This window comes from Amblyomma americanum, chromosome 3 (assembly GCF_052857255.1).
Source record: "Amblyomma americanum isolate KBUSLIRL-KWMA chromosome 3, ASM5285725v1, whole genome shotgun sequence".
NCBI classification, from domain to species: Eukaryota; Metazoa; Arthropoda; class Arachnida; order Ixodida; family Ixodidae; genus Amblyomma; species Amblyomma americanum.
Window position 1 is genome coordinate 213,010,564 of NC_135499.1, and position 23,707 is coordinate 213,034,270.

A 23,707-nucleotide genomic window follows, 5' to 3' on the forward strand; every position below is an offset into this window, starting at 1 on the left:
CGATGAGAGGAAACTACTTGATGATGAAATCGGGGTTTCTTGATGACCCGGTGGTTCTACTCGCAAACATTCACATTACTCAAGGAAAGGAGAAGGTTAACTATTTATTTACAACATAGGTAAAAAAAAACGAGAAGAAACAAAGCAAGGAGAAAACTATTTACATGACTAAATCGTGGATCAGACGAATTCAGCCCCCGCTCAACCCAGAGCGCTTGGTTTTAAACCCTCTGTCTCCGCCCTTAGCGGGGACAGCAACCAATAAGATAACAAACAACCCATCTCGCCAATCAGTGGTTAGGGAAAGGAAAATAAGGTCCGCCCACTGATCAGAGATTGGGGAAAAAGTTCTGATTAAAACATTTGGGAAGGAGGTTTCAAATAACCACACAAACAACACATATGCGACTTCCGTTCCTTACGCCACCCACGGCACCACAGATGCTAGAAACATGTGCCGACGAGGCGATGACTCAGGTTGTTGACAGCAACAAAGAGAACACAGTCGTTAAGGGAATAATCCGTTTCCTGGTCACCCAGCACTCGGTCCCCACCCAGCTGTATCTCTCCCGCATCGCCGAAGTCTCGTCACCCTTTGACGACGCACACATGTCGACAGCTGTAACTGGTTAGGCTTTTTCAAGGCGGATTATGCCCGAGGCGGCGCGGGTAAACAAGGACGTCCGCTGCAAGACGGAGGAAGTAGGGACCAGACGGCTCCCTCTGATGCGGCACGCGGCGATGACACTGGCGCGGCCTTTCTCAGTCTTCGTTCGAAGAACGGTCAGCGAACTCCACAGAGAGAAAGGTAGATGTGCAAATAAAACGTGTAGCAATGCGCGCTGTTTGGCGGCATCATCATATGCAACACCTTTTATTAACGCTAAGAACAACAAGCTCGATCGTTTGTCGAGTACAAAAAATAATTTAAACAAAAGCGCTGGTGAACAAACTAATATCTTTGAACAAAGAACAGAGTCGACCTGTCTCGCAGTTCTAACATTATGGAACGACGGGAAGGTTACAGCCGTTTAATTAACACTGCCTGGCAGGAGAGGCAAGAATGTCGGTCTCTTCCTCGTCGATGTCGGGATCGATGCCATCGATGTGAACTGGAGGCTCCCGAGGGCCGACCTGGAAGTCGAAGGGCTGCACCGCCTCCAGAGACCGCTGCACGTCGGGGTCGTCCACGTCCTGAAAGCGCAAGTATACCAAGCCACAAATGTACAGATCAGCGTTTCAGATGAGGGGCGCCTCTAGTTTACGGTGCTTTTGCTGTGCGGTGGGCAGCGAATAAGTTATGAAGCCACATGAGAATAAATTAATATATACGTAGTTTGTATATGGGGTGATTTTTTGCCGACAAAAGTATGCATGCAATCCTTAAGGGGGCTCTGAAACACCCTCTGACGCAGGTACACAAACTCGCTCAATCACTACATTGTGTTGTCATGAGCACCTGAACCAAATAATATATACTTCTACACAAGCAGAGAACCGACAGTCGTGCGCGAAAGTCGCACAGTCGCACGCTGAAAGGCCGGCGGCCTTACGAAAAGTGACGAGAGGAGAGGGAAAGGCTCGAAGGCGCTGAAATTCAAATTTTGACTACAGATAACTCAGCTTCTACAAAAAACATTCAGAAATTCTTGCTGGAGAGATATTCGTGAAGCGGCGTCCTTTAACGTCCCAGGCTTACCGCACCATTATTACTGAGAGCCCCTTTCAGATCCGATTTAATAGCTTACACCATACGAGCAGTATACCTGAAATGATGAGCGGAAAATCATGAGGATCGCACGAGAAGTAATTACTAATATTCGAGAAAATATTCTAACAAGAAAACCGCTTTCACTTCCTCTTTTTTTTTTCAACGAAAAAAATGTGCGTTTTTTTTTTTATCTGTAAGCACTCTCATTCCTATAACCTGGCTACAGACCCGCCCGTGACGCGAGTATAGTAACCCAGAACGTTATCACATCTCGGTCGATCTTCTTTGCTCTTTTACCCTATGACACTGTGTAACCCCCACTTCCTCTTTTTTTTTCAACGAAAAAAATGTGCGTTTTTTTTTTTATCTGTAAGCACTCTCATTCCTATAACCTGGCTACAGACCCGCCCGTGACGCGAGTATAGTAACCCAGAACGTTATCACATCTCGGTCGATCTTCTCTGCTCTTTTACCCTATGACACTGTGTAACCCTGTTTGCGGAAAAAAAACAACAACCTTAATTTCATTTCACCTATTACCAAATCTTTCCATTCAAGAGCTCTCAGAGCTACTTTTACCTTCTGCATATTATCATCGTCAGCCTGACTATATACGCCCACTGCAGGGCACAGGCCTCTCCCATGTCTCTCCAATTAACCCTGTCTTTTGCCAGCTGCGGGCACAGTTTCCCCGACAACTTCTTAATCTCATCCGCCCACCTAACTTTCTGCTGCCCCTGCTACGCTGCCTTTAAAGGTATTCCCGGTTCATTGTGAATCCCTTTAACCTCCTGGTCTCGCAGTCATGCAGTAATCATTTCGGGGAGACCGTGCGCGCGGAGGCACCTTACAGGCTACAGTACACTACCATGCACATCTACCGCAACTATGCTCGCCAGCATCTGGCTCTGTAGCATATACGTGCATAATATGAGGCTAGCACTGGGGAACGAACCAGCGCGATGCGGAAGCGCTGCGCGCGGCTCAGCCAGCGTGCCCGGTGGTAGGCCTGGCGCACGCGGGCGGCGTCGTCGAAGCGCTGCAGCTGCTGGGTGCCGCTCATGCCCCGCGTGACGGACACCACGTGCGGCGTCTCCAGCCAGCGCTCGGCCGCCATTGCGCGGGGGCAGCGAGACGAGCCGCCGCCAGAGCGCGGCCTCTGGTGGGACTGCGACGGTTGCGGCCCCCCGCAGTCGTTGGCCGCTGCCGGATGCTCGGTGAACGGCTGCCTGCAATGCGCGCACACATATAGCTATCGCGGCAGACATCGATATGCACGGCCGTAAGTTCCGTAACACTGGGGCATGGTTAGAGCACTCGGCTACTGAGTAGGAGTCACCCGACCGCGGCGGCCGCGTTTCGATGGAGGGAAAACGCAAAAGGCGGCCGCGTGCTGTGCGATGTCAATGCACGTTAAAGACGTTGTTGTTGTTAGCCTATCAAAAGATGGCACATACCCACACTGGGGGATCGGCCAAGAATCGGGTGGCTATTCACCTGAACGCAGTTAACAAAAAGGAAAAGCACGTGGGAGCGCAACACCGGTGAATTTTTCGTCATGAACAGAAAAGGGATGAGAGTTTTGATTTTAAAATTTTAAGAATAATAATAAAGAGGGGGATTAAATATTAATGATTTAGTCAAAATATAATAATTGATAGAAAAGAAAAGGTTGGAACACTTAGCAAGGCAGTCGATGAGATTCTATCAGGAAATTTAGAACAGCGGTACAAACAGATCTGTGGCTGAACCCAAATGTGGTGGCGCCAAATGATAGCAAGAGCGGGCTGCTCAAACTAAGGCCAAGATGCTGCAAGGGCTCCTCCAGCAACTTTTTTCTCAGAGAGTTGAATCGGCGACAATACAGCCAAAAATGCAGTCGATGAGATTCTATCAGGAAATTTAGAACAGCGGTACAAACAGATCTGTGGCTGAACTCAAATGTGGAGGCACCAAATGATAGCAAGAGCGGGCTGCTCAAACTAAGGCCAAGATGCTGCAAGGGCTCCTCCAGCAACTTTTTTCTCAGAGAGTTGAATCGGCGACAATACAGCCAAAAATGTTCAATAGATTCAGGCTCACGGCAAAATGCACAAAGGGGAGAGAGCGCCAAACCCGACTTGTGTAAATAGAAATTTAGAGGGGGGATGCGGCAGCGCAGCCTCGTCAGTGATACTTCAAGCTGCCGAGAGCAACAAATTTTCCTGTTCCAGTAATATTTAAGGTGCGCATAATCCGCCGATGTTAAAAGTGATGTGTCTTGCGCGCTTAAAACGCACGTCGCCGAAATCTAGATGCTGTAATATAGGCTGTAGCCGGGATAATTGGCAACACGGGGCCGCTGAGGGAAGCCTTTGCGAGATTATCAGCAATCTCATTTACTGTCACACTGCTGTGGCCGGGAACCCATACTAAATGAACAAGGCTCAAATGCGGAGGAAGTAGGGATAAGAAAGTTGATAAAATGGGACCGTCAACCTGTGCAGCGAGGGACGAACACAAAGATAAAGAATCAGTAATTACTGCAACTGCTGTAATAGAGGGGTCTAGCTTGCGTAGAGCAAGTACAACTGCTAGAAACTCTACTTGAAAAATAGGGGTGAAATCTGGAAGGCGCAGAGAAAAGGACCAGTCTAAATGCGAGCAAAATATTCCCACACCTGCTTTTTCATGGCATTGCGATGCATCAGGGGCTATTGCTATATCAGTAGGTAGGGTCAGTGGACAGAGAAGCCGACCAGAGGGAACTCCCCTGGCCGGGAGACTGGGTGGACATAGCCCGGGCTTACTGCCTTACCGCGCAAAGACGCAGAGAGAAAATGCCACAATCAGCCACCCGAAACTTAGCCGACCGTTCCCAGCAGAGCAGAGCCTTCGGAGCCTCCTTCGGAGCTATTGCTATATCAGTAGGTAGGGTCAGTGGACAGAGAAGCCGACCAGAGGGAACTCCCCTGGCCGGGAGACTGGGTGGACATTTTTTTCTCTTCAAATAGAATCTTGAGCATCTTTGTGGTAACACCATCAGGACCAGGAGCAGCAGCTGGCAATCTCTGGACAACTTGTGAAAGCTCTGATAGATTTAAAGATCCTCAGGTGATGCGGAGCCCTTCTTCTTCTTCTTCACCCCAGGCATATGGCACATACCCACGCGGGGGGATTGGCCAAGGTGTAGTTGAATAAACAAAGAAGTTTCCATGGAAGATGACAAAATTGTAGCACCAATCGTGAATTTTGAAAAATCAATGAATACAAAAAACAGAACAATATTGACAGTTAAATAACAGACAGCGTTTTGGTGAAAAAAGAAGAGCCCTTCACTATAAGGCACCTCTCTTTCTCTTCTTTCACTCCCACCTTCCTCTATTCCTTCACCACGTGGTTGAGGTGTCCACCAAGAAGTGAGACAGTTACTACACCATTTTCCATTTTCAAAAACCACTGACACACACACCCAAGCATTCAACGGAAAAGAAAAGTGCACTATGGATACCTAATTTGCTTTCGTCTTTAAAATTATGCGTTAGACATTAGAATACACGGATCACCGCGCGGTATTCGCTTACGAGAGCTAAATAATTTATAATTGAATTTCTTCTGTCATCCTGTATCGGTTTCATCAATCGAACGAAGGCTGTGACGTGCACTTCATCTTTAGATCACTTAAGGCTTGGAAAAACTGCAATATAAACGCTGATGCGCACTTTTAACTCACTACAGTCTGCTTCAAAGCTATAAATACAACAAACGACGTATCAGCAGTTATACAGCCGTATATTTTTGCTCCTCACGTGACCTAAAGCCCAGCTACACGTCGCTGCCATCGGTTGATGAAACCGAAGCAGCGTCAAGAAGAAATTCAATAATAAATTAATTAGCGGTCGTAGGCGAAATTCATTTAATCTTTAATGAAACCCGGTCGCGGTATATATATATATATATATATATATATATATATATATATATATATATGAAGGGAGCCAACAGTCACCGAAACCAAGGTGCATAGGGGAACGTTAATGTTTTTTTTTTTTTAATGTGTTATGCTTATCATTGGGATAATAATACTTAGATTAATAAATCGCTTAAAGAAAATTACTTATAAAGCAGCAGAAAAAACAACCATGCCGCCGGTGGGATCCGAACCCACGACCTCCGAATATCGCGTCCGGTGCTCTTACCAACTGAGCTACGGCGACGGCTGTCCAATCTGCTGCTCTCGTGGGTATTTATGTTTAGTGGGTGTAAGCGAGCCTTGAGAGTGTTCACCAGCGCCACCCTCGACCATAGCGGCGGACGTAGCACGTCCTGTAATACCGCGACCATGACGTAGAACGTCATCAAACGGCGAGGGCGGAAACTGTGCGAGAGCCCTCTTATGCTACCTATGACATCAAGACTGCCAGAACCGAGACCCTCGGTAAGCTATTCGCAGACAAGTTAAAGGAAATGAGGGGCCCGTTTGACAAATTTATGAAGGGAGCCAACAGTCACCGAAACCAAGGTGCATAGGGGAACGTTAATGTTTTTTTTTTTTTTAATGTGTTATGCTTATCATTGGGATAATAATACTTAGATTAATAAATCGCTTAAAGAAAATTACTTATAAAGCAGCAGAAAAAACAACCATGCCGCCGGTGGGATCCGAACCCACGACCTCCGAATATCGCGTCCGGTGCTCTTACCAACTGAGCTACGGCGACGGCTGTCCAATCTGCTGCTCTCGTGGGTATTTATGTTTAGTGGGTGTAAGCGAGCCTATGGTCGCTATGGTCGAGGGTGGCGCTGGTGAACACTCTCAAGGCTCGCTTACACCCACTAAACATAAATACCCACGAGAGCAGCAGATTGGACAGCCGTCGCCGTAGCTCAGTTGGTAAGAGCACCGGACGCGATATTCGGAGGTCGTGGGTTCGGATCCCACCGGCGGCATGGTTGTTTTTTCTGCTGCTTTATAAGTAATTTTCTTTAAGCGATTTATTAATCTAAGTATTATTATCCCAATGATAAGCATAACACATTAAAAAAAAAACATTAACGTTCCCCTATGCACCTTGGTTTCGGTGACTGTTGGCTCCCTTCATAAATTTGTCAAACGGGCCCCTCATTTCCTTTAACTTGTCTGCGAATAGCTTACCGAGGGTCTCGGTTCTGGCAGTCTTGATGTCATAGGTAGCATAAGAGGGCTCTCGCACAGTTTCCGCCCTCGCCGTTTGATGACGTTCTACGTCATGGTCGCGGTATTACAGGACGTGCTACGTCCGCCGCTATGGTCGAGGGTGGCGCTGGTGAACACTCTCAAGGCTCGCTTACACCCACTAAACATAAATACCCACGAGAGCAGCAGATTGGACAGCCGTCGCCGTAGCTCAGTTGGTAAGAGCACCGGACGCGATATTCGGAGGTCGTGGGTTCGGATCCCACCGGCGGCATGGTTGTTTTTTCTGCTGCTTTATAAGTAATTTTCTTTAAGCGATTTATTAATCTAAGTATTATTATCCCAATGATAAGCATAACACATTAAAAAAAAAAAAACATTAACGTTCCCCTATGCACCTTGGTTTCGGTGACTGTTGGCTCCCTTCATAAATTTGTCAAACGGGCCCCTCATTTCCTTTAACTTGTCTGCGAATATATATATATATATATATATATATATATATATATATATATATATATATATATATATATATATATATATATATATATATATATGTTTAAACGGTCTCAGAACGCCACTTCTGTGCGATCGTCTTCGTGTACCAAGAGGGAGTCACAGATATTCCAGTAACGTGGGATGCAGAGTAAAATACTCCAGTCGGAGCCCGTGAGGTATTTGAATAAATAAATAAATAAATAAATAAAATCACACCCTTCTTGTTCTTTTGTCTCTCTTGCTGTGCGCTGCAGTCTTGGCAGCTCTTGCCACAGCCGACACGTACCCTGTCAAGGAAAACTGTCAGGGAAAACGGAAATCAACGTTAACTGGCGGTGCGAGCTGCGCGGCGCTCAGACGCGCAGCGCACTTGAAGTCACTTGGGCCAGTGAACGTGCCTTGAAAGCTCGGGACTCGGGCGGATGACAGGCCGCGATGGCTGAATAAGCACCGCGTACGCTCTAAGTGCATTATTACGTGCGCTAGAACAGCCCTTTGTTTTAGGATGAAACCATGTTTCACCTGATTATTGCTCCTCTACCAGGTTTCTTGAAAATCGCGTTAAACCCGGTTTCCTGTGCACAAAGCCCACGACACCACACAAAAGTCAGCGGATACCTTGCGCTTATTCCACAGTGGTGTTTGCAGTTAACTGATAGTTTTAAATATTTTCTAACGCCTATTATTCATAGCGTAGCTTAATTTGAAGATAAACTTGAATAGTATGTTTCAAAAGCGCGAGGCAAGAACACGGGTACGTACTTATCAGACATCTTGTTGGCACCACTGTGTAAAGCTCTACCTAGGCTAACGACATCCTGCTCCTAGGTTCTTGTGTGTTTGAAATGGTCGCTATGATGTTTAATTAATTTTTTCTGTAGTGTACAAACAAATGCAGGGAGTATGTCTAGAGCAGACGTGGAATGTATGTACTAAATAATTGCACTAAATGGAGAACATAACATCTCATTGGTAAACTAGTTCAATCCGCCATTTACATATTGCTTAATCAAATATTTATCAAATATTTCAGCGTTTTGTACCCAGCACAAAACGAACGACTGCCGCGAATTGTTTTGCTGAAAAACAAGATGACCAAAAAAAACCCTCAATCGTAGATTGTTGCGCTGAATAACCCGATCTGTGACCGAATTTAGGTTCAGAAAATATCGCTCGATTCACCCCCCTTCCACCCCCCAAGTTCCGGAAGATTAAGGCCGGAAACGCGTAGCCGGCCCGGTGGCTCAGTGGTTACGGTGCTCCGCTGCTGACCCGGAAGACACGGGTTCGATCCCGGCCGCAGCGGTCGCAATTCGATGGAGGCAACATTCTTGAGGCCCGTGTGCTGTGCGATGTCAGTGCACGTTAAAGAACCCCAGGTGGTCGAAATTTCCGTAGCCCTCCACTACGGCGTCCGTCATCACGTGAGTCGCTTTGGGACGTTAGAACCCCATAAACAGAAACATAAAAGCCTCAAACGAAAGGCAATGTACTATACTCTCAAGGGTAGCAGCACCAGCATCAGTTCTTTTCCTTTTTTTAATTGGTTTTTGGGGAAAGGAAATGGCGCAGTATCTGTCTCATATATCGTTGGACACCTGAACCGCGCCGTAAGGGAAGGGATAAAGGAGGGAGTGAAAGAAAAAAGGAAGAATAGGTGCCGTAGTGGAGGGCTCCGGAATAATTTCGACCACCTGGGGATCTTTAACGTGCACTGTCATCACACAGCACACGGGCGCCTTAGCGTTTTTCCTCCATAAAAACGCAGCCGCCGCGGTCGGGTTCGAATAATAATAATAATAATAATAATAATAATAATAATAATAATAATAATAATAATTGGTTTTGGGAGAAGGGAAATGGCGCAGTATCTGTCTCATATATCTTTGGACACCTGAACCGCGCCGTAAGGGAAGGGATATAGGAGGGAGTGAAAGAAGAAAGGAAGAATAGGTGCCGTAGTGGAGGGCTCCGGAATAATTTCGACCACCTGGGGATCTTTAACGTGCACTGACATCGCACAGCGCACGGGCGCCTTAGCGTTTTTCCTCCATAAAAACGCAGCCGCCGCGGTCGGGTTCGAACCCGGGAACTCCGGATCAGTAGTCGAGTGCCCTAACCACTGAGCCACCGCGGCGGGGCACGGGTTCGAACCCGGGAACTCCGGATCAGTAGTCCAGCGCCCTAACCACTGAGCCACCGCGGCGGGGCAAATTCTTTTCCTTGGAGAAAACACTTTTCGTCCTTTCTGGTCTGTACGGTTTGGCCCCACAATGGACAGCGTAATTCAGAACGCAGTACAGGTCGGAATTGGGGTGATCGCGAGTGCATGACATGTATATACATACGAGTCTGACTAAGCCCCTACGACTCATCGAGTGACGAGGCATCAGCAACCACACGCAATCGCCTCGAGTTTTTGCGACATCTGCCTCTGCTGGAAGGAGGTAGAAATAAGCGGATGCTCTTGGAGGAACAGACAAGAAAACAAAAGAAAATGACTCGGGTGGCCGCATATTTCTTGGCCCAAGCGCAAGTAGCACAACAGCCGAGAACGGTCACGCCTTTCGGACAGGGAAAAAAATAATAGATTCACGTTATACCGCCCGCGTCTATTCCCTAACAGAGCTGCGCGCCAGCGTGTGTCTATGCGCGTGTGTATGCGCGCGTCTTTATTCTGCGCACACATTTCTTTTCTTTGTCGTTGTGGTTGGTACGCGGTCTCTGGTTCAACTTGTTAATTAAGCGCGCCGGCGCAGTGTATTGCTCCGCTAACCAACCACAACACTAAACGAGCTCAACTTTTTAATGTTTCACTATATTAAACGAGTAACAAAATTCTACAGCTTATAATTTTTTTTCTTGTGACTAGAGTCTTGTTTAGGCAACAACTAAAGTTTTAACAACATACCACTTTATTGTGGCGCGGTCCTGAATGTGGGCGGAGCTTCAATGCAGACAAGTTGTATCCGACTATAGTAGATTTCTACAGTATATTTAGTACTTGCTAGTATATTAACCGACAGCGTTTCCAAACTTTTCTTTTTCCGACGCAGATGCCTCAGCAAAATGCGGTTGCTGCGTGTCACTATGTTCTTCGCCGGACTCTTACGTGCTCGTGGTGCAAGCGCGGAGTAATACTGGGCGGTGACGCGAGCGTTCAATCACGTCTTCGCAACAGTCCAAAGGGCATGCGTTTTCACTCCTCGGTGTAAAAAACAAAAACAAAAAACTGCAAAGGTGCAAAAGCTGGGTACGACTGTACGCGGACTCACGTATACGCGATTCCTCCAAAGCACGCGTAAGCACCGCCTTATCAGCGAGATTAGTGATACAAGTTCGGGTGACCTGTGTGTTCAGGTTGTCGTTATTTATTGTGTTTGCGTCTGCGGATAGAGCCCGCAGGCATGCATGCTCGTTCTCACACATGTTCATTTTCTCTCTGTGTGCGTGTGTGCGTGCGCACGCTCAATGTGGCGGGGAACACTTTTTTACCCGCTGGCCGACTCGCACATTTCCACGTATTAATTTTTACCAGCCGCGTTCCATTCCAGTTGCATCTCGCACGCACTGACCATCCGACCTGAGTCCACGTTGGGCTGATTCCTCAGGCATTTGCACAGTTTAAACACGAACGCCCGGCTCAAAGACAATGCGCTCCTAAAACAATGCGCAGCACTCGACTCTTTCCTCGTTTCTCTCTCTGTTCTCGCACGCACAGCCCGCTGCCTTTTTCCCTATATACATGCTGATATCAATGCATATTTTTGTGTCTTAACACAAGCGCGCAGTCTAGGACATGAACGGGTGAAAACAACGGACAAGCGACGTCGAAACCTTTCGACCTAATGTTCGCAGCAGTCCATACATGGAGCGATAGATTCCTTACTCTAACCAGCCTACTTTTTCTTTTGTCTGTATCCCCTTTTCTCGCCCGCTGACGATGATCAACCGGTCCCAAAACAGAAACCGGAAAAGCGAGGACGTCGAACTTCCGTTCGCTCGATTGTCTGATACCGCAGCCAGAACGCCTTCGCTCCGGATCTCAGCCGGTGCAACCAGACGCTACGCGGATTAAGCCAAGGCTGTATACCAACCTGTGCAGCCTCCTGGCCCGACCCTTCTGCTTGACCGGCGAGCAGAAGATGCTGGTCAGAGGCTTCCCGCGGTCCAAGCACTGGCGGATCTCTGCGTCCACCTGCGCGTACAACGGCCCCCCACCGACAGCCGGACAATCCCTTTCCCTCAAAAATAAAAATTACGGCCACGGTAAGCGTGGCCCGCTTACACGGAAACCAGTAAAAACAAAAATAACATCCGAAATTTCATTTGCAACTAATTGGATGTTCCAATTGGTTCCAGTTGTGTTTTTAGTCCATCAATTGGATCCGACCAGTTGGACCCAACTGAATCCAAATGAATCAAATCAACTGGACCCATTATAGGTCCTAGACTTATTGCATCCAGCAAATATTTACAAAATGTAGCTCGTAGTTAACTTGTGCAAATATACTATGCGAGAAATACTTGTGCAATTGAACTTGCATGCATATTATTAAGGTGCAAAAGGAAAACTGATTTGTGAGGATTGCGAGGAGATGACCTGCCTGGTGCCAATGTTTTCACAAGGGAGTTGAAAACTATGAGAATTACATGATTTTATGGAAATCAAGGCAACCGACAAGCATTGATCGCACACAAGAAACACTACAATCAAGCAGTGCACAGTATATGCTCAATATACATCCAGAAAAGACTACCTTTGCTCCCACTTATAGACCCCATATATCAGACTCTCATGCTGGGGCCAGTGGTGATTGTTTATTGAGCGCAGTTATTTCACTTAATATCGATCGCAGTGATCGCGCAACTAATGAATACAATTTTGGAAGGTAAGCTGCAGATAGCTCTTATCATAAGAGCCATGTTAGTTTTGCTTTGTTTGTTGAATGTGCACATGTTCACATTTCGATATTGGGTACAGTTGGATAGACCAATTGGGCTCCATTTCGAAACTCAATTAGTCGTGTTGGGAGCATATAAAATTGGAACCCCATCCAAACTGGAACCAATTGTAAACAATTGGTCCAGTCGGGAGTCCTGGACTATCCAACTGGAGCACAATAACCAAATGGAAACTCAATTGGAAGGGAGGAGGATTTCAACAAATGGCTGACCGACAACGATAAGAGCAGGAGCCTTCTCCAGTTCCTGCATGAAAACAGCTTACATTATTTCCTTTAACTAGTATACAGCGAACCCAAATTATGACTTTGTTGCAAATGTGAGAAATAAAAAAAAATTGGGAGTCCATTTGGACTATCCATTTGGAACACAATTCCATCTGGAACCAGCTGTAGACTCAATTAGTCCTATTGGAACCAGTTGGAAACCAAATTGATTACAATTGTTTTTTTTTTCTTACTGGGTAAACACGTTTCGCACCAGCCAAGGTCGGTGTGTAAAAATGTACAACTGCAGTTTTTATGTGAGACCAGCCGGGACGCTCAATTGTCTCAGAGACACGTGTGTGCGTGTCGCCGCGTGCATTGTCTCTGACGCCTCACGAGTTCATCGCAATATGACCTCCTGAACTTACATCTTCACACTTTCCCTTTTTCTGTCTCCTTTCTCCCTCTCCCATTGGGTAGCAGCAAGCCAGAGACAACTCGGGTCGGCTTCTTCGCCCCCCCCCCCCCCCCTCTCTCTCCTCCTATCTGTCTCTAATGGAGAATAGTAAACCTAATCTTCACATGTCAGTTCTCACACACCCCACATTCCAGTTGCAGTGTTATGGGTACATCAGACCGCGTGGACAGCCCGTTCTCGGTGCGTGCCGTTACAGCGCAGCGCACCTCAGCCAGAAATTGAGTCAGAGGTAGAGGAAACAAAGCCACGGAGACAAAAAAAAAAAAATGTCCCAGAGGGTTTCTACTGGTCTCTGAGGCTAATCAGCTTATTGAGCATGGGTGCACTGATCGGCTCAAAGAGCGAAAGTTGACATGACCGTGCACATTATATATATATATATATATATATATATATATATATATATATATATATATATATATATATATATATATATACTTACATACATACATAGAGTTACGAGTAAGTGCGCTCTCTTATGTGAATATATGCACGGGGAACTGATGCCCCCTTCTTAATTCCTCGTATAGTAGTGCACTAGATTTTAAAACTGGTACTTCGGACCTTTACTTAATTCTCAGCCCTCTCTCTCCCTCTTTCAAAGAGGAGAAAAAACAAAAGAAATAACGGAAATCCTCGCTGCGCCACTGGCTACGCCTCGTTTCTGCTTTTTAAAAAATAACCCATGTTCGAAATGCCGAATATTTTCCTCCGTGAGTCAAGGTTGAAAACAATTGCAGACGATATGGGATCCCTGGAAAACGCAAGTATATGGTGATACATTCTTAAGGGGATTTCGGCGTAGACATGCGCATGCAGAGAGAGGGGGGTGGTGGCAGCGACCACCTTAATAGAGATAGGGAAGGGAGCGCAAAATTTGCATCGTATTGTTCTCTGCTAACCACAAAACATAAATGGGCGCTACCATGAACATTCCCCCCCCCCCCCTCCTTTTTTTGAGAGACCTGGGCACGCCTATGGACTTCGGTGTTTTAGTTCATGTGGTCAGGTGAACTAAATATATGACGTGTGTACAAAGATACAAAGGAAACTAAAACATATTCCTACGTACCTGACGCATTACATCGTGAAGTACATCGTCAGTTCCACTTCCACTCTCGTTGCGTGGGCTGAAAAGGTAAACAAAACGCCACATCTGTTCACAAGAAAGAAGAAGAAAGGAAAGGAAAATCAAGGTGCCGATTTATGGGACATATGCTTCACGACGCACGAGTGTAATTAACGAGTGCGACGCGTTAGCAAGTGTGCAAGAAATATGGCCCACCTTGTGGCGCGAGGTTCAGACATTTCAGCAGCTGTTTCCTCCGCTCCGGATTCAGCAAGTGCGTCGTATGGTTCTCGAGTAATGATGTTCGAGGCACTTACAACGGAGAGGCACAAGCATAAGGGAGTAGCAACTTTTTTTCAGCCACGAATTTTCTTAGCGCGAGAGACGTTTAGCTTACCGTATGTGCGTGGAAGAGACTGCACCGCTGTGACATTTGTACATAACCACCTTCCAGTTATGTTTCCCTTATCTGTTATTGCTCATTTGAAGCTGCAGCCAAGATAACGGCGTCTTCGCTTTCAGAAGGCACGGGCTGAAGAATGTCGAGTATCGTTTGTATACATGGTCAATGAAAACGTTGCAGACGAATTCATCTGTGTGATATACTTTAAATAGAATCAAGAATACAATTAAAAATTTGCAATACAAAATGCACTACTATATTTTACTTTGTAACGAATATTACATAGGCCGACGATAACGGTTTGTAAAATAACTCGCGTATAAGCCGCACCATACAGAGCGATGCAAAAGTCACAGCGCACACCAAGCTGATTTCGGTTTCGGTTTCACAGTTTTATGGGCTGGTTTTGGTTTCTCCGGAAGTTCACGTAACGTGCTCCTACGACAGTTCCGTTGGCATATCACGGGTATATAAGCATGTGCTCAATTTCGTCGCGATTACATCAACACCTCGCTCTGCAGAATTTCGCTGCTTCTAAAGTGTTGTAAGGCATGTTTGTTTTACCCCTTGTCGCTACGTTTTGTTGTGTTCTACGCTCAGCTGTTCAGTACCGCGCGTTTGAAGTGTCGATCAATTCGACAGCTAACAGCAAGTGGTAGCTGAGATCGTTTCACATCTCAGCTTTGTTTCCCTTGCAGCTTTCCTCGTCGCTCGCATCAGGAAAAACATGCCGGAGGCCACTACCGAGGCACCGCCCCGCCAGGCCGTGCAGTCGAACTTCGTGGTGCGCCTGGGCGAGCTGCCCGCAGTCTCCAGCCTGTGGGAGATCGCGGCGCAGTCGTATGCTCGAGCGAAGGCGAACCCGGGTCTCTTGGCGTACGCGATCGGCACCGCCGAGAAATCTGCCGCGGTGGCCCTTGCTACCAGCCAGCCTGTCATGGACAAACTGGCAGCGCCGATCAGCTTCGTCGACGGCCTGGCTTGCAAGGGACTCGACAAGCTCGAAGAGGTCTACCCAGACGTCAAGAAGAATGCGCCTGAGCAGATCGTGAGCGACGCTGTCGAATACGGGCGCAAAAAGTACGGCGACGTCAAGGATTACGGCATTGCAGGGGTACGTGCTGCGCGTTTGTCGGCGAGAGGCAGGTCACCTTGCATGTACTGGTACTCGGGACGATCGCGTTTGTAGATCTCCTCCCGAGGCGCAAGACAGGAAATCGGTCTGATCTTGCGACGATTACGTGCCGTTATTTCGTTGCTGTTGCTTACTCGGTAATATTGCGTCATTATCCTATTCCGCGCTCTGTATTATTTGAGTGGTTTTGTCGAAGTAACTTGCACTGGTGGATTTACTTTGACTTAGTGTCAGCCTCATGGCCAAGCGGAACAAAGTGAATGGCCTGGCGATTTTGTATACTTTTAACATTACGTCGTTTGCTTGCTGAAAATTGTGTCCGCGCAGAACTGCTGTCTTTTCTCGTACTTTTATAGGATTTCGCTGAAAGATAATTGAGGGTTCCGAGGTTGTCGAACGTAACGTGGTAGCGTCAGAAAGGGGTGTCTTTCCTTCTATGACTCACTACTGTAAGTACATCCTGGTTGATGCCTGATAGCATAGTTGAGTGGGTTGTTGAGATCATAGTTATCTTTTCGCGAAGCTCGCTCGCACCTTGTACCTGCTACAAGGAAGGTTTGAATCCTTCCCTGATTGCAGATCAATAACATCAAAAATGTCTCTGGTGGAGCAGTCCACATGGTGGCACATCCTGTGGCGACTCTTTCGCAATGCCAGGAGCAAGTCCTGACCTACACCAAACAGGCACTTGTGGCAGCTGAGGCAACTCTGGACCAGGTATGCACTTTGATATCTACATTTGCAAGCGAAAACAGTGCGCAGCTCTGCCCTTCGTTGACACCGGTTATCATGCAGCACAAAGTGAAAGATGGTGGTCACTAAGAAAGCTTTTGCTCCTTCGCTGTTTCTGCACAGAACGCCGTTGGCAACAGACATCTCATAATGTGGCAAATGTTCAAACCACGCACTTCAATTTTCTGGTTTCTGAAACTTAGCCCATTAACTTATTGCTAGATGCTGATACTGGCACCAGTACCTCAAATTATTGCTTTATTGTTCTGTGCCAATTACTTTGCACATGGAAGATACCAACAGCTTAATGGCGTTCAATGTTGTAAAGTATTGGTATATGGTAATTTCTTTTACCTTAATATAGCAAAATCAAATGCAGGGATATGCCGTGAAAGAAATCATACAGATTTTGAGACAGGGTAGGAACCAGCATGTAATAGAAATGCTTTATGCTAGTGAAAGTTCTTCCTGCATGTATTTTTTTTGTAGTTTATGCTTGCTGTACACTGTGCATGTTTGGATATCATGCTATGAAGTGTTTTTGATGCGTGGTCACATATCTACAGGAACTAGAAAACTGTTTCCATTACTAAGTAAGGAAAACAAATTAAATACTATTTTGCCAAAAAGTAGATTCAATTGGTCATGTGGCAATAATGAAAGCATGCATCTTCAGTCAGTCACCCCACAGTCATCTTGTCCCTTTCACTCAAAAAAGTTTATTTTTTTTTTAAATTCACTGTTCCTACTGAAAGTCTGCAACCACTTTACACTCCTGTAGCCAAGCGGCAATATCTTCATATGATTTCTTCAGTCAGTTTTATTCTGCCCTACTCAGCCACTGCACCTGGCTCATTTGTTTCATAGTTTCTAAAGAGAGGATAGATGCTTGTGTACTATGCCATTGCTCAGAAGAAAAAAAACATACCTATGGGGCTACTGGCTCATGCCAGCAATACCAGTCGCATGGTTTTTCAAACCAGCAATGGAGAGGAAAACCAGGTTAGAATTGAATTAGCAATTATTCGGCAAGAATGACACTAGCCCATGCGTTGCTGCAGGGTGCATTCCATTGTCCACAGCATTGTCTACTGCATTGACTGCTTCCACTTCCTTGCAGCACATTGCATCGCTTGGCATAGATGTGAAGAAGGAAGGGGGCGATGGGGTCATGCCCCCGGAAGACGTGGCTCTGCTGGTGCGCCTGGACAGCATTTCTCGCAAGATGACGACCTGTGCCTCGCGCCATGCTGCCCTGCAGCTGAGTGTGCTGCAGCGCTATGCTGGCGACTCCCTGTCGCGCTTCCAGGCAGCTCTTCAGCTGATCCAGAGCATGAAGCAGAGCCTGGCTTCCAGCACCAACCAGTCATTCCAAGAGACCCTGGCCCGTATGAGCCTCCAGTCCGCCTGGCTCCAGGGCCTGCTCAAGGAGCCCACTGACGAGGCACAGGCTAAGGTCTGCCATCCTCAGCCCATTAGAGCAAAGTATTTTTGAGGCAGGTTCTGAAATCCAAATACAGTGGTGCATTGAGCAGTTAACTCCACACGAAATCCATAGCAGTAGCACTCGGCAGGTTTTGAAGAGCAAGCTCGGCGATACTGAACGGAATATCGCTGTGGGGTAATAACAGTATATTCCTGGAGACTCTTTAGTATGCTAACGGATAGATTCTAAGAATCTTGCTCTCGGAACATTCGGCGCTTTTTTATTGGTGGACTCAAGCTGCTCAGCTTCAGAGCTACTGTGAGAGCATAGCAAAGTTGTCAAGATAAAGTTGCTATTTAACATAGCACTGTGGCATTATGCCCCCTCTGCTGTGAAGCCACTTGCTATTTGCACCTTCAGTTATTTTGTCAGGAAATCTGCCATTGCAGTTTTATGAATAATTTCGAGGGTTGGCTTCTGCTTACACTGCATGTGCACTCTTCTGCGCATACAGCTCCCACTGCCCACGTTTCTTCATCATGTGGCCATGTTTAGTCGGAAGGACATGTTGGTACTTCCATTGTACACCATAAACTGAGATCAAAAGGGTGGAAAATGTGCCAGGAAGTAAAAAGGTTGACAATACTTGTTCCCAAAGTGCCACGGAGGGGTTTTCCAGTGCAGACATTTAATGCTTGTACCTTCTTATTCGTAGCGGGATAAATTGGCATTTTCTTCCTTCTCTGTGTACAGAACATTCAGATGACTGTGCTTACGGCAGCCCGTAGTGCACTGGGTGCTGCCACCAAGGCCCTTGAGCAACCGGCGGTCCTGGTTCGGGGCATGTCCTCCCAGCTGCAAGAGTCCTACAGTCATCTGCTCAACTCCTCTTCAGACATGCTCCAGACCCTCACAGGTGTCAACACCATCCACGAGCTGACAACGGCCACCCTCAACAGCCTTCACCTGCAGTCAATCCGGCTGGAGTACTCCGTCCGCCTCTTCATTCACCAGTCATTGGACTGGCTGGTAAGGATGGTTCAGATTGATTAATAAAGGTTGTAGCGAACAGTTGATAGTGTATTTGTTAACGTAAATACAATTCTGATTTTTGTTTACAGGCTACGCTTCCTGTAGTGGAACGCCTGCTTCCAACACCAACAGAGATGACATCATTTGGCTCGGACACGACGAGAACAGTTGGCTCGTCCGAGGAAGAGTCCTCTGCTGATGAATCTTTGTAGCTGTACTTCATTTATTTTTTGTCTTTTGCATAAAGCTTTAAAAAATATATACGCAATGCACATCTGGTGTTGCATGGTGCACATACACTGACGGAATGCAGTTCACGTTGAGGTGGACTTTTCAGCCAACCACTTCCAAGCCCACTTAGCCACTGCACATGTATTTGATGTATGTTGCAGCATGAATAAAGGTTTTATTTAGGTAAATAAATTGTTTTCAAACATTCCTGAATACTTCTGTGAAAAACTGTGCTTGGTATGCTCACTTGTGGTCATAAACTCCTCACTGCGCTGTTAAGGTTTGAATTGACTAGGCTGTTGTTTGTTGCTTGTTTTTTTTTTGGAAACAGACTATTTCAGAAATTAAAATAAGGGCAGCTCAAAACAGGGAGTCCCTCGCATGAAATGTACAACATTGGCCATCAGGAATACAGCATCACCTCTGATCACTCGAGCAGAAAGGTTAGCTGCACGAAAATACTGTGAAATATAGTCAGCTGAAGTTCTGATTGCCTGTAGAGTGCTGTATAGCCACTCAAGTTTTCGGCTGCAATATATAATCCAGTGAAAACCTTAAAACATTTATCCTTCAACAGGCTGCATCATGCTTGCTGCTTTCAAATTGTGGGATGGCCTCGCTGTTAGCATTTGGAAATTGCATCTGGCTACTAAAAGAAGTGTAAAACCATCCGTTGTGCTACAATCTGGATAAACATAAGTAGCTGCTGCATTATATAGTGTACAGTGTCACTCAGCAACACAACTCGGGGGGGCCCAAAGCCAATGAAAGTTTTTTTTTCTTATACTGAAGAACCTATCCTTAATAGTTGAGAGCTAAGAGTGCTTTGCCAGATATTACACCGGCAAAAAGCCTATGACTGGTAAACCTGTGTCCAACATTTACAATGAACCCTATGAACGTTTGCAGCTTCGTCAGACCCCAAATGCTTTGCCCACAATATTAGGTTCTTGGCTCTGGCCGGAATTTAGTTGGAGGTTACAAAAAAACTGTTCATCTCAAATGGCAGCTCATCCCACAGAGGGTGCCAAGAACTTGGAACAGTTATAGACATGTCTGACAAGCACACTGGTCCCCATTTCTGGTTTCTGGCTTACCACATGCGGCAAAGTCTTGCAAAGGCCACCTCTCCTGTGCCTGGCTTGAACTCCTCAGTTTTTGGACTAAATATTTAGGAAGACAGAAAATTTGAAAACCAGCTGTTACAGGCCACACCTCATTTTTTTTACATACCCGGGCTCCCATATGCCGCAAAACTGCACTGTGCCACTATGCTTGTGGAGTACAGAAGGGTACTGTTATGGTCTAGTTGGTTGGCCAAAACTTAAAAAAAAAACAGCAAGAAGACTGGACGTGTGTGTAAATTGTATCGGCACCTTTTCTTCATCCCGTCTTCACGCTGTTCCTTTCTGTTATGCTTTTGGAATCACCTGCAATGTCGTACAAGCTGGTGTATACCCTATAGCTAGCACAGCAATGATTACTGCTTCTAGCACTTAATTACTCTTACTCCTAAAAAATTGACCTCAGGAAGCAAGCCCTTCAGGAAAGCTTAACGCCTGTTGTGGATACAGAGTCAGAAACAATGACTGAGAGGTTACCTCAACTACCAGAGACTTTCACAACGCTGTATACAGCCAAGAATGCCTATTTTATAATGAAAATAAAATTTTACATACTTTCATGTGAATAAGAACCAGCCCAAAGTATTCAATCTTAGAAACCAACCAAACATTTTTCATGCTTTGTAACTAAGTTAGTGTAAACAAGGAGGAGAATGGCATTACTGGAATGTGCAGTGGGATAACTGCAGTCTGAAAATCAAGGGCTATGGAGTATGCTTTATGCTTCAGTACACCCTTAGGCAGCACGCGAATCTTCAGCAACAACATAAGTGTGGGTGCCCATGCACTACCCTGCTTAAACAATGTTGCTGCTCTGAAACTTCACACTCAGGTGTGTACTTCGTGTACACAAAAACAGCCAGTTGCTTTCGCTGTTCAGCTTTAAAAATGTGAACAGTATGCATATAAGAGTAGCATTATTGCTTTATTCTCACGCTGTCATTACTTCTAAGGTAATACACTGGGTTTAAAGTAAAATGTTCTCTCATCGAAATTCTGGAATGCTGGAGGCCATGAACTCTATTATTTAAGTGCCATGATGCTCTCTGCACATTGTTTACAAGACCATTGTTTTCCATGAATAAAACCTGTTTCTTGACACTAAAATTAAAATTATATGTGCTGTAGGAAGAGATGTGTTGCTAAGGTATAATGAATACTCACACTTATGTTGCTATGTTGCATAAAGGTTTCTTAAAGAGTAAGGCATGCTGAATATACTCCACAGAACTTGATTTTCAACCTACAGTTATCCCACCACACATTCCAGTAATGCCATTCTCCTTGCTTACACTCGCTGCGGTGGCTCAGTGGTTAGGTTGCTCGGCTACTGAGCTGGAGTACCCGGGTTCGGACCCGACCGCGGCGGCTGAGTTTCGATGGAGGTGAAAGGCAAAAGGTGCCCGAGTGCTGTGTGATATCAGTGCATGTCAAAGATCCCCAGGTGGTCGAAATTATTCCGGAGCCCTCCACTATGGCACCTCTTTTTTTTTTTCCTCCCTCCCTCCCTCATCCCTTGCCTTAGGGCGTGGTTCGGGTGCCTACCGAGATATGTGAGACAGACACAGCACTATTTCAATTCCTCAAAAGCCAATTTTCCTTGCTTACACAACCTTACAGTTACACAGCATGAAAAATGCTTGGTTAGCTTCTAAGAGTGAATACGCTTGGCTGACTCTTACTCAGAAGTATGCAGAATTTTATTGTCATCAGGAAATAGGCATTCTTGGCTGTATACAGCACTGCAAGTCTAGGTGATTGAGGTATCCGCTCAGTCACTAATTCTGACAATGTATTCACAACAAGAGTCAAGTTTTTCAGACAGGTTTGCTTACTGAGGTGCATTTTTCAGGAGTAAAAGTAATTTAAAAGCAATTAAGTTAAAGAAGAAGCAGTAACAAATTGCTGTGAGGGCTAATTCCCCCGCAGAAAATATTCTGTTTAGCATTAGAAACTCAGCACATAGGCAGCTGGTAAACAACGGTTAAAATTTAAAATCTGCATTGAAGAGTGTGGGGAGTGAACAACTGCCCAAAGAACAATTGCCTTGCTCCTTATATGCATGCCAGCATGAGTAAAGTAAAAAGCCAGCTAACCAAGCCGGGTTTCTTTTACGTCACTGCAGTCTTTTTTGTTTTAATGCTGCGAATATGAATTTCCATCAAGCAGCTCTTTTTACAGCCGCATGATTTACACTAAAACATGACACTCGTCTGAAGCTGGTTTCCAGAGGAGCACATACTTGAGTAACGCCATTAGCCCAGTCAGGTGCCACGGCTCTTTCCAAGTCAGTGGCTTTATATACAAAAACTAACAAAGTTGAAAACAAATAGAATGCTGTTACTAAATTTGCAGTGCCTTTGCATAAGTGGATCCTGCTGCAAATAGCTACAATAGCAAGTATACTAGCCAAGCTTAGGCCAGGTGAGATAGATGGTGCTGCTTTTCTTAAACAGTTGCAGTTCATACGAAACAATGTATGGAAGGACACGCACACTGGCATGTACCTCAACTTCAGTTCCGTACACCCGACCTGTCACAAGAAGTCCGTTGTCGCCTCGCTTGTCCGCCGATCGGAGAACCTCTGCTCTACACTGGAAGAGAAAAAGACAAATCTGGACACCGTTCACCGCGACCTGATGGCTTCGGGCTGTCCCAGTTCTTTTATACAAAAATCCGAGAATCGCCTAGCTAACCCGCCGCCACAGCAATCCCAGCGAGAGAAGAAGAAAAGGATTCCGATACCTTACGTCCCCGGAGTAAGTGAAAGTTTATCCCGCATATTCCAGTCGTACGAAGTCGACGTCGCACATGTACCCACGCAGAAGCTGCGACATGCGTTGGTTACAGTGAAAGACAAGATAAAGAAGGAGAAGTTCCCGGGCATCGTGTATAGGGTTCCCTGCGCTGATTGTGAGCATGTCTATATCGGTGAAACAGGTGATTTTCGAAAAAGATTGCAGCAGCACCACAATGATGTCAACAAGCGCGTGGCAACAAACGCACTGGCTGATCATGCTATCTCTGAGGGCCATGACATCGACTGGGACGGCACGAAGATAATCGGAAAAGAAAAGAGCAAGACAACAAGGCTTTACCTAGAATCTTTTTATATTCAGACGACGGCAAACACGCAATCTACCCCCGATATACTCCCGCTGCTTGCGTCATACCATGAAACCTATACAACTTACCTTCACTCCTGTCTTTCTTTCATTGTGAACAAGGCCCCCGTAAGCCGGGGCCGAAACGTCATCTTTTTTAACGATTGGTCGGCGCTTGAAGATTTTCCGCCATGAACATACCCGACCAGACGGGTTTCCGTCGAACCCTGGATTTCATTTCGAAACAATGTATAGAGCATGGTGAACAGCTGATAAATTTTTACATGCCAAAGAAACACTGAGCAAAGCAGCTGAACACTCCGCTCACTAAGCCACAGTGGCAGGCAGGTCTCTACAGCATTCAGGATCACTTATACAGACGGTAAATTATGGAAGCTTAATAATAATAATGATGCACTCCTGCTTGTTAATTATTTG

At 46.0% G+C, this 23,707-nt stretch overlaps 2 protein-coding genes across 3 annotated transcripts; one reads left to right on the forward strand and one right to left on the reverse strand.

Moving 5' to 3' along the window:
* Nucleotides 1-877: 877 nt before the first annotated feature.
* Nucleotides 878-14,813, reverse strand: LOC144126018 (uncharacterized). Its single transcript, XM_077659891.1, has 6 exons — nt 14,480-14,813; nt 14,299-14,394; nt 14,086-14,143; nt 11,462-11,562; nt 2,667-2,940; nt 878-1,194 (listed from the first exon to the last, which is right to left on the reverse strand). The coding sequence occupies exons 1-6, from the start codon at nt 14,521-14,523 to the stop codon at nt 1,036-1,038; spliced, it is 732 nt and encodes a 243-aa protein (XP_077516017.1). The 5' UTR covers nt 14,524-14,813; the 3' UTR covers nt 878-1,035.
* Nucleotides 14,814-14,909: 96 nt separating this feature from the next.
* On the forward strand, nt 14,910-19,233 carry LOC144126017 (perilipin-2-like). 2 transcript variants are annotated; one of them, XM_077659888.1, is made up of 6 exons: nt 14,910-15,034; nt 15,184-15,599; nt 16,200-16,337; nt 17,473-17,808; nt 18,532-18,807; nt 18,900-19,233. In XM_077659888.1, the coding sequence occupies exons 2-6, from the start codon at nt 15,213-15,215 to the stop codon at nt 19,020-19,022; spliced, it is 1,260 nt and encodes a 419-aa protein (XP_077516014.1). In that variant the 5' UTR covers nt 14,910-15,034; nt 15,184-15,212; the 3' UTR covers nt 19,023-19,233. The 2 variants fall into 2 exon arrangements, with proteins under 2 accessions (XP_077516014.1, XP_077516016.1); XM_077659890.1 differs by having other exon boundaries at nt 14,927-15,029.
* Nucleotides 19,234-23,707: the final 4,474 nt, after the last annotated feature.

What these genes read in the sequence shown, in the direction of transcription:
- LOC144126017 (XM_077659888.1), top strand. Translation starts at nt 15,213, where the DNA reads ATGCCGGAGGCCACTACCGAGGCACCGCCCCGCCAGGCCGTGCAGTCG. An exon ending in AGGATTACGGCATTGCAGGG is followed by an intron (nt 15,600 to 16,199) that starts GTACGTGCTGCG and finishes CCCTGATTGCAG; the next exon opens with ATCAATAACATCAAAAATGT. An exon ending in CTGACGAGGCACAGGCTAAG is followed by an intron (nt 17,809 to 18,531) that starts GTCTGCCATCCT and finishes CTCTGTGTACAG; the next exon opens with AACATTCAGATGACTGTGCT.
- LOC144126018 (XM_077659891.1), bottom strand. Translation starts at nt 14,523, where the DNA reads ATGTACAAATGTCACAGCGGTGCAGTCTCTTCCACGCACATACG. An exon ending in TTCACGATGTAATGCGTCAG is followed by an intron (nt 11,563 to 14,085) that starts GTACGTAGGAAT and finishes TTGTACGCGCAG; the next exon opens with GTGGACGCAGAGATCCGCCA. An exon ending in AGCGCTTCCGCATCGCGCTG is followed by an intron (nt 1,195 to 2,666) that starts GTTCGTTCCCCA and finishes TTGCGCTTTCAG; the next exon opens with GACGTGGACGACCCCGACGT.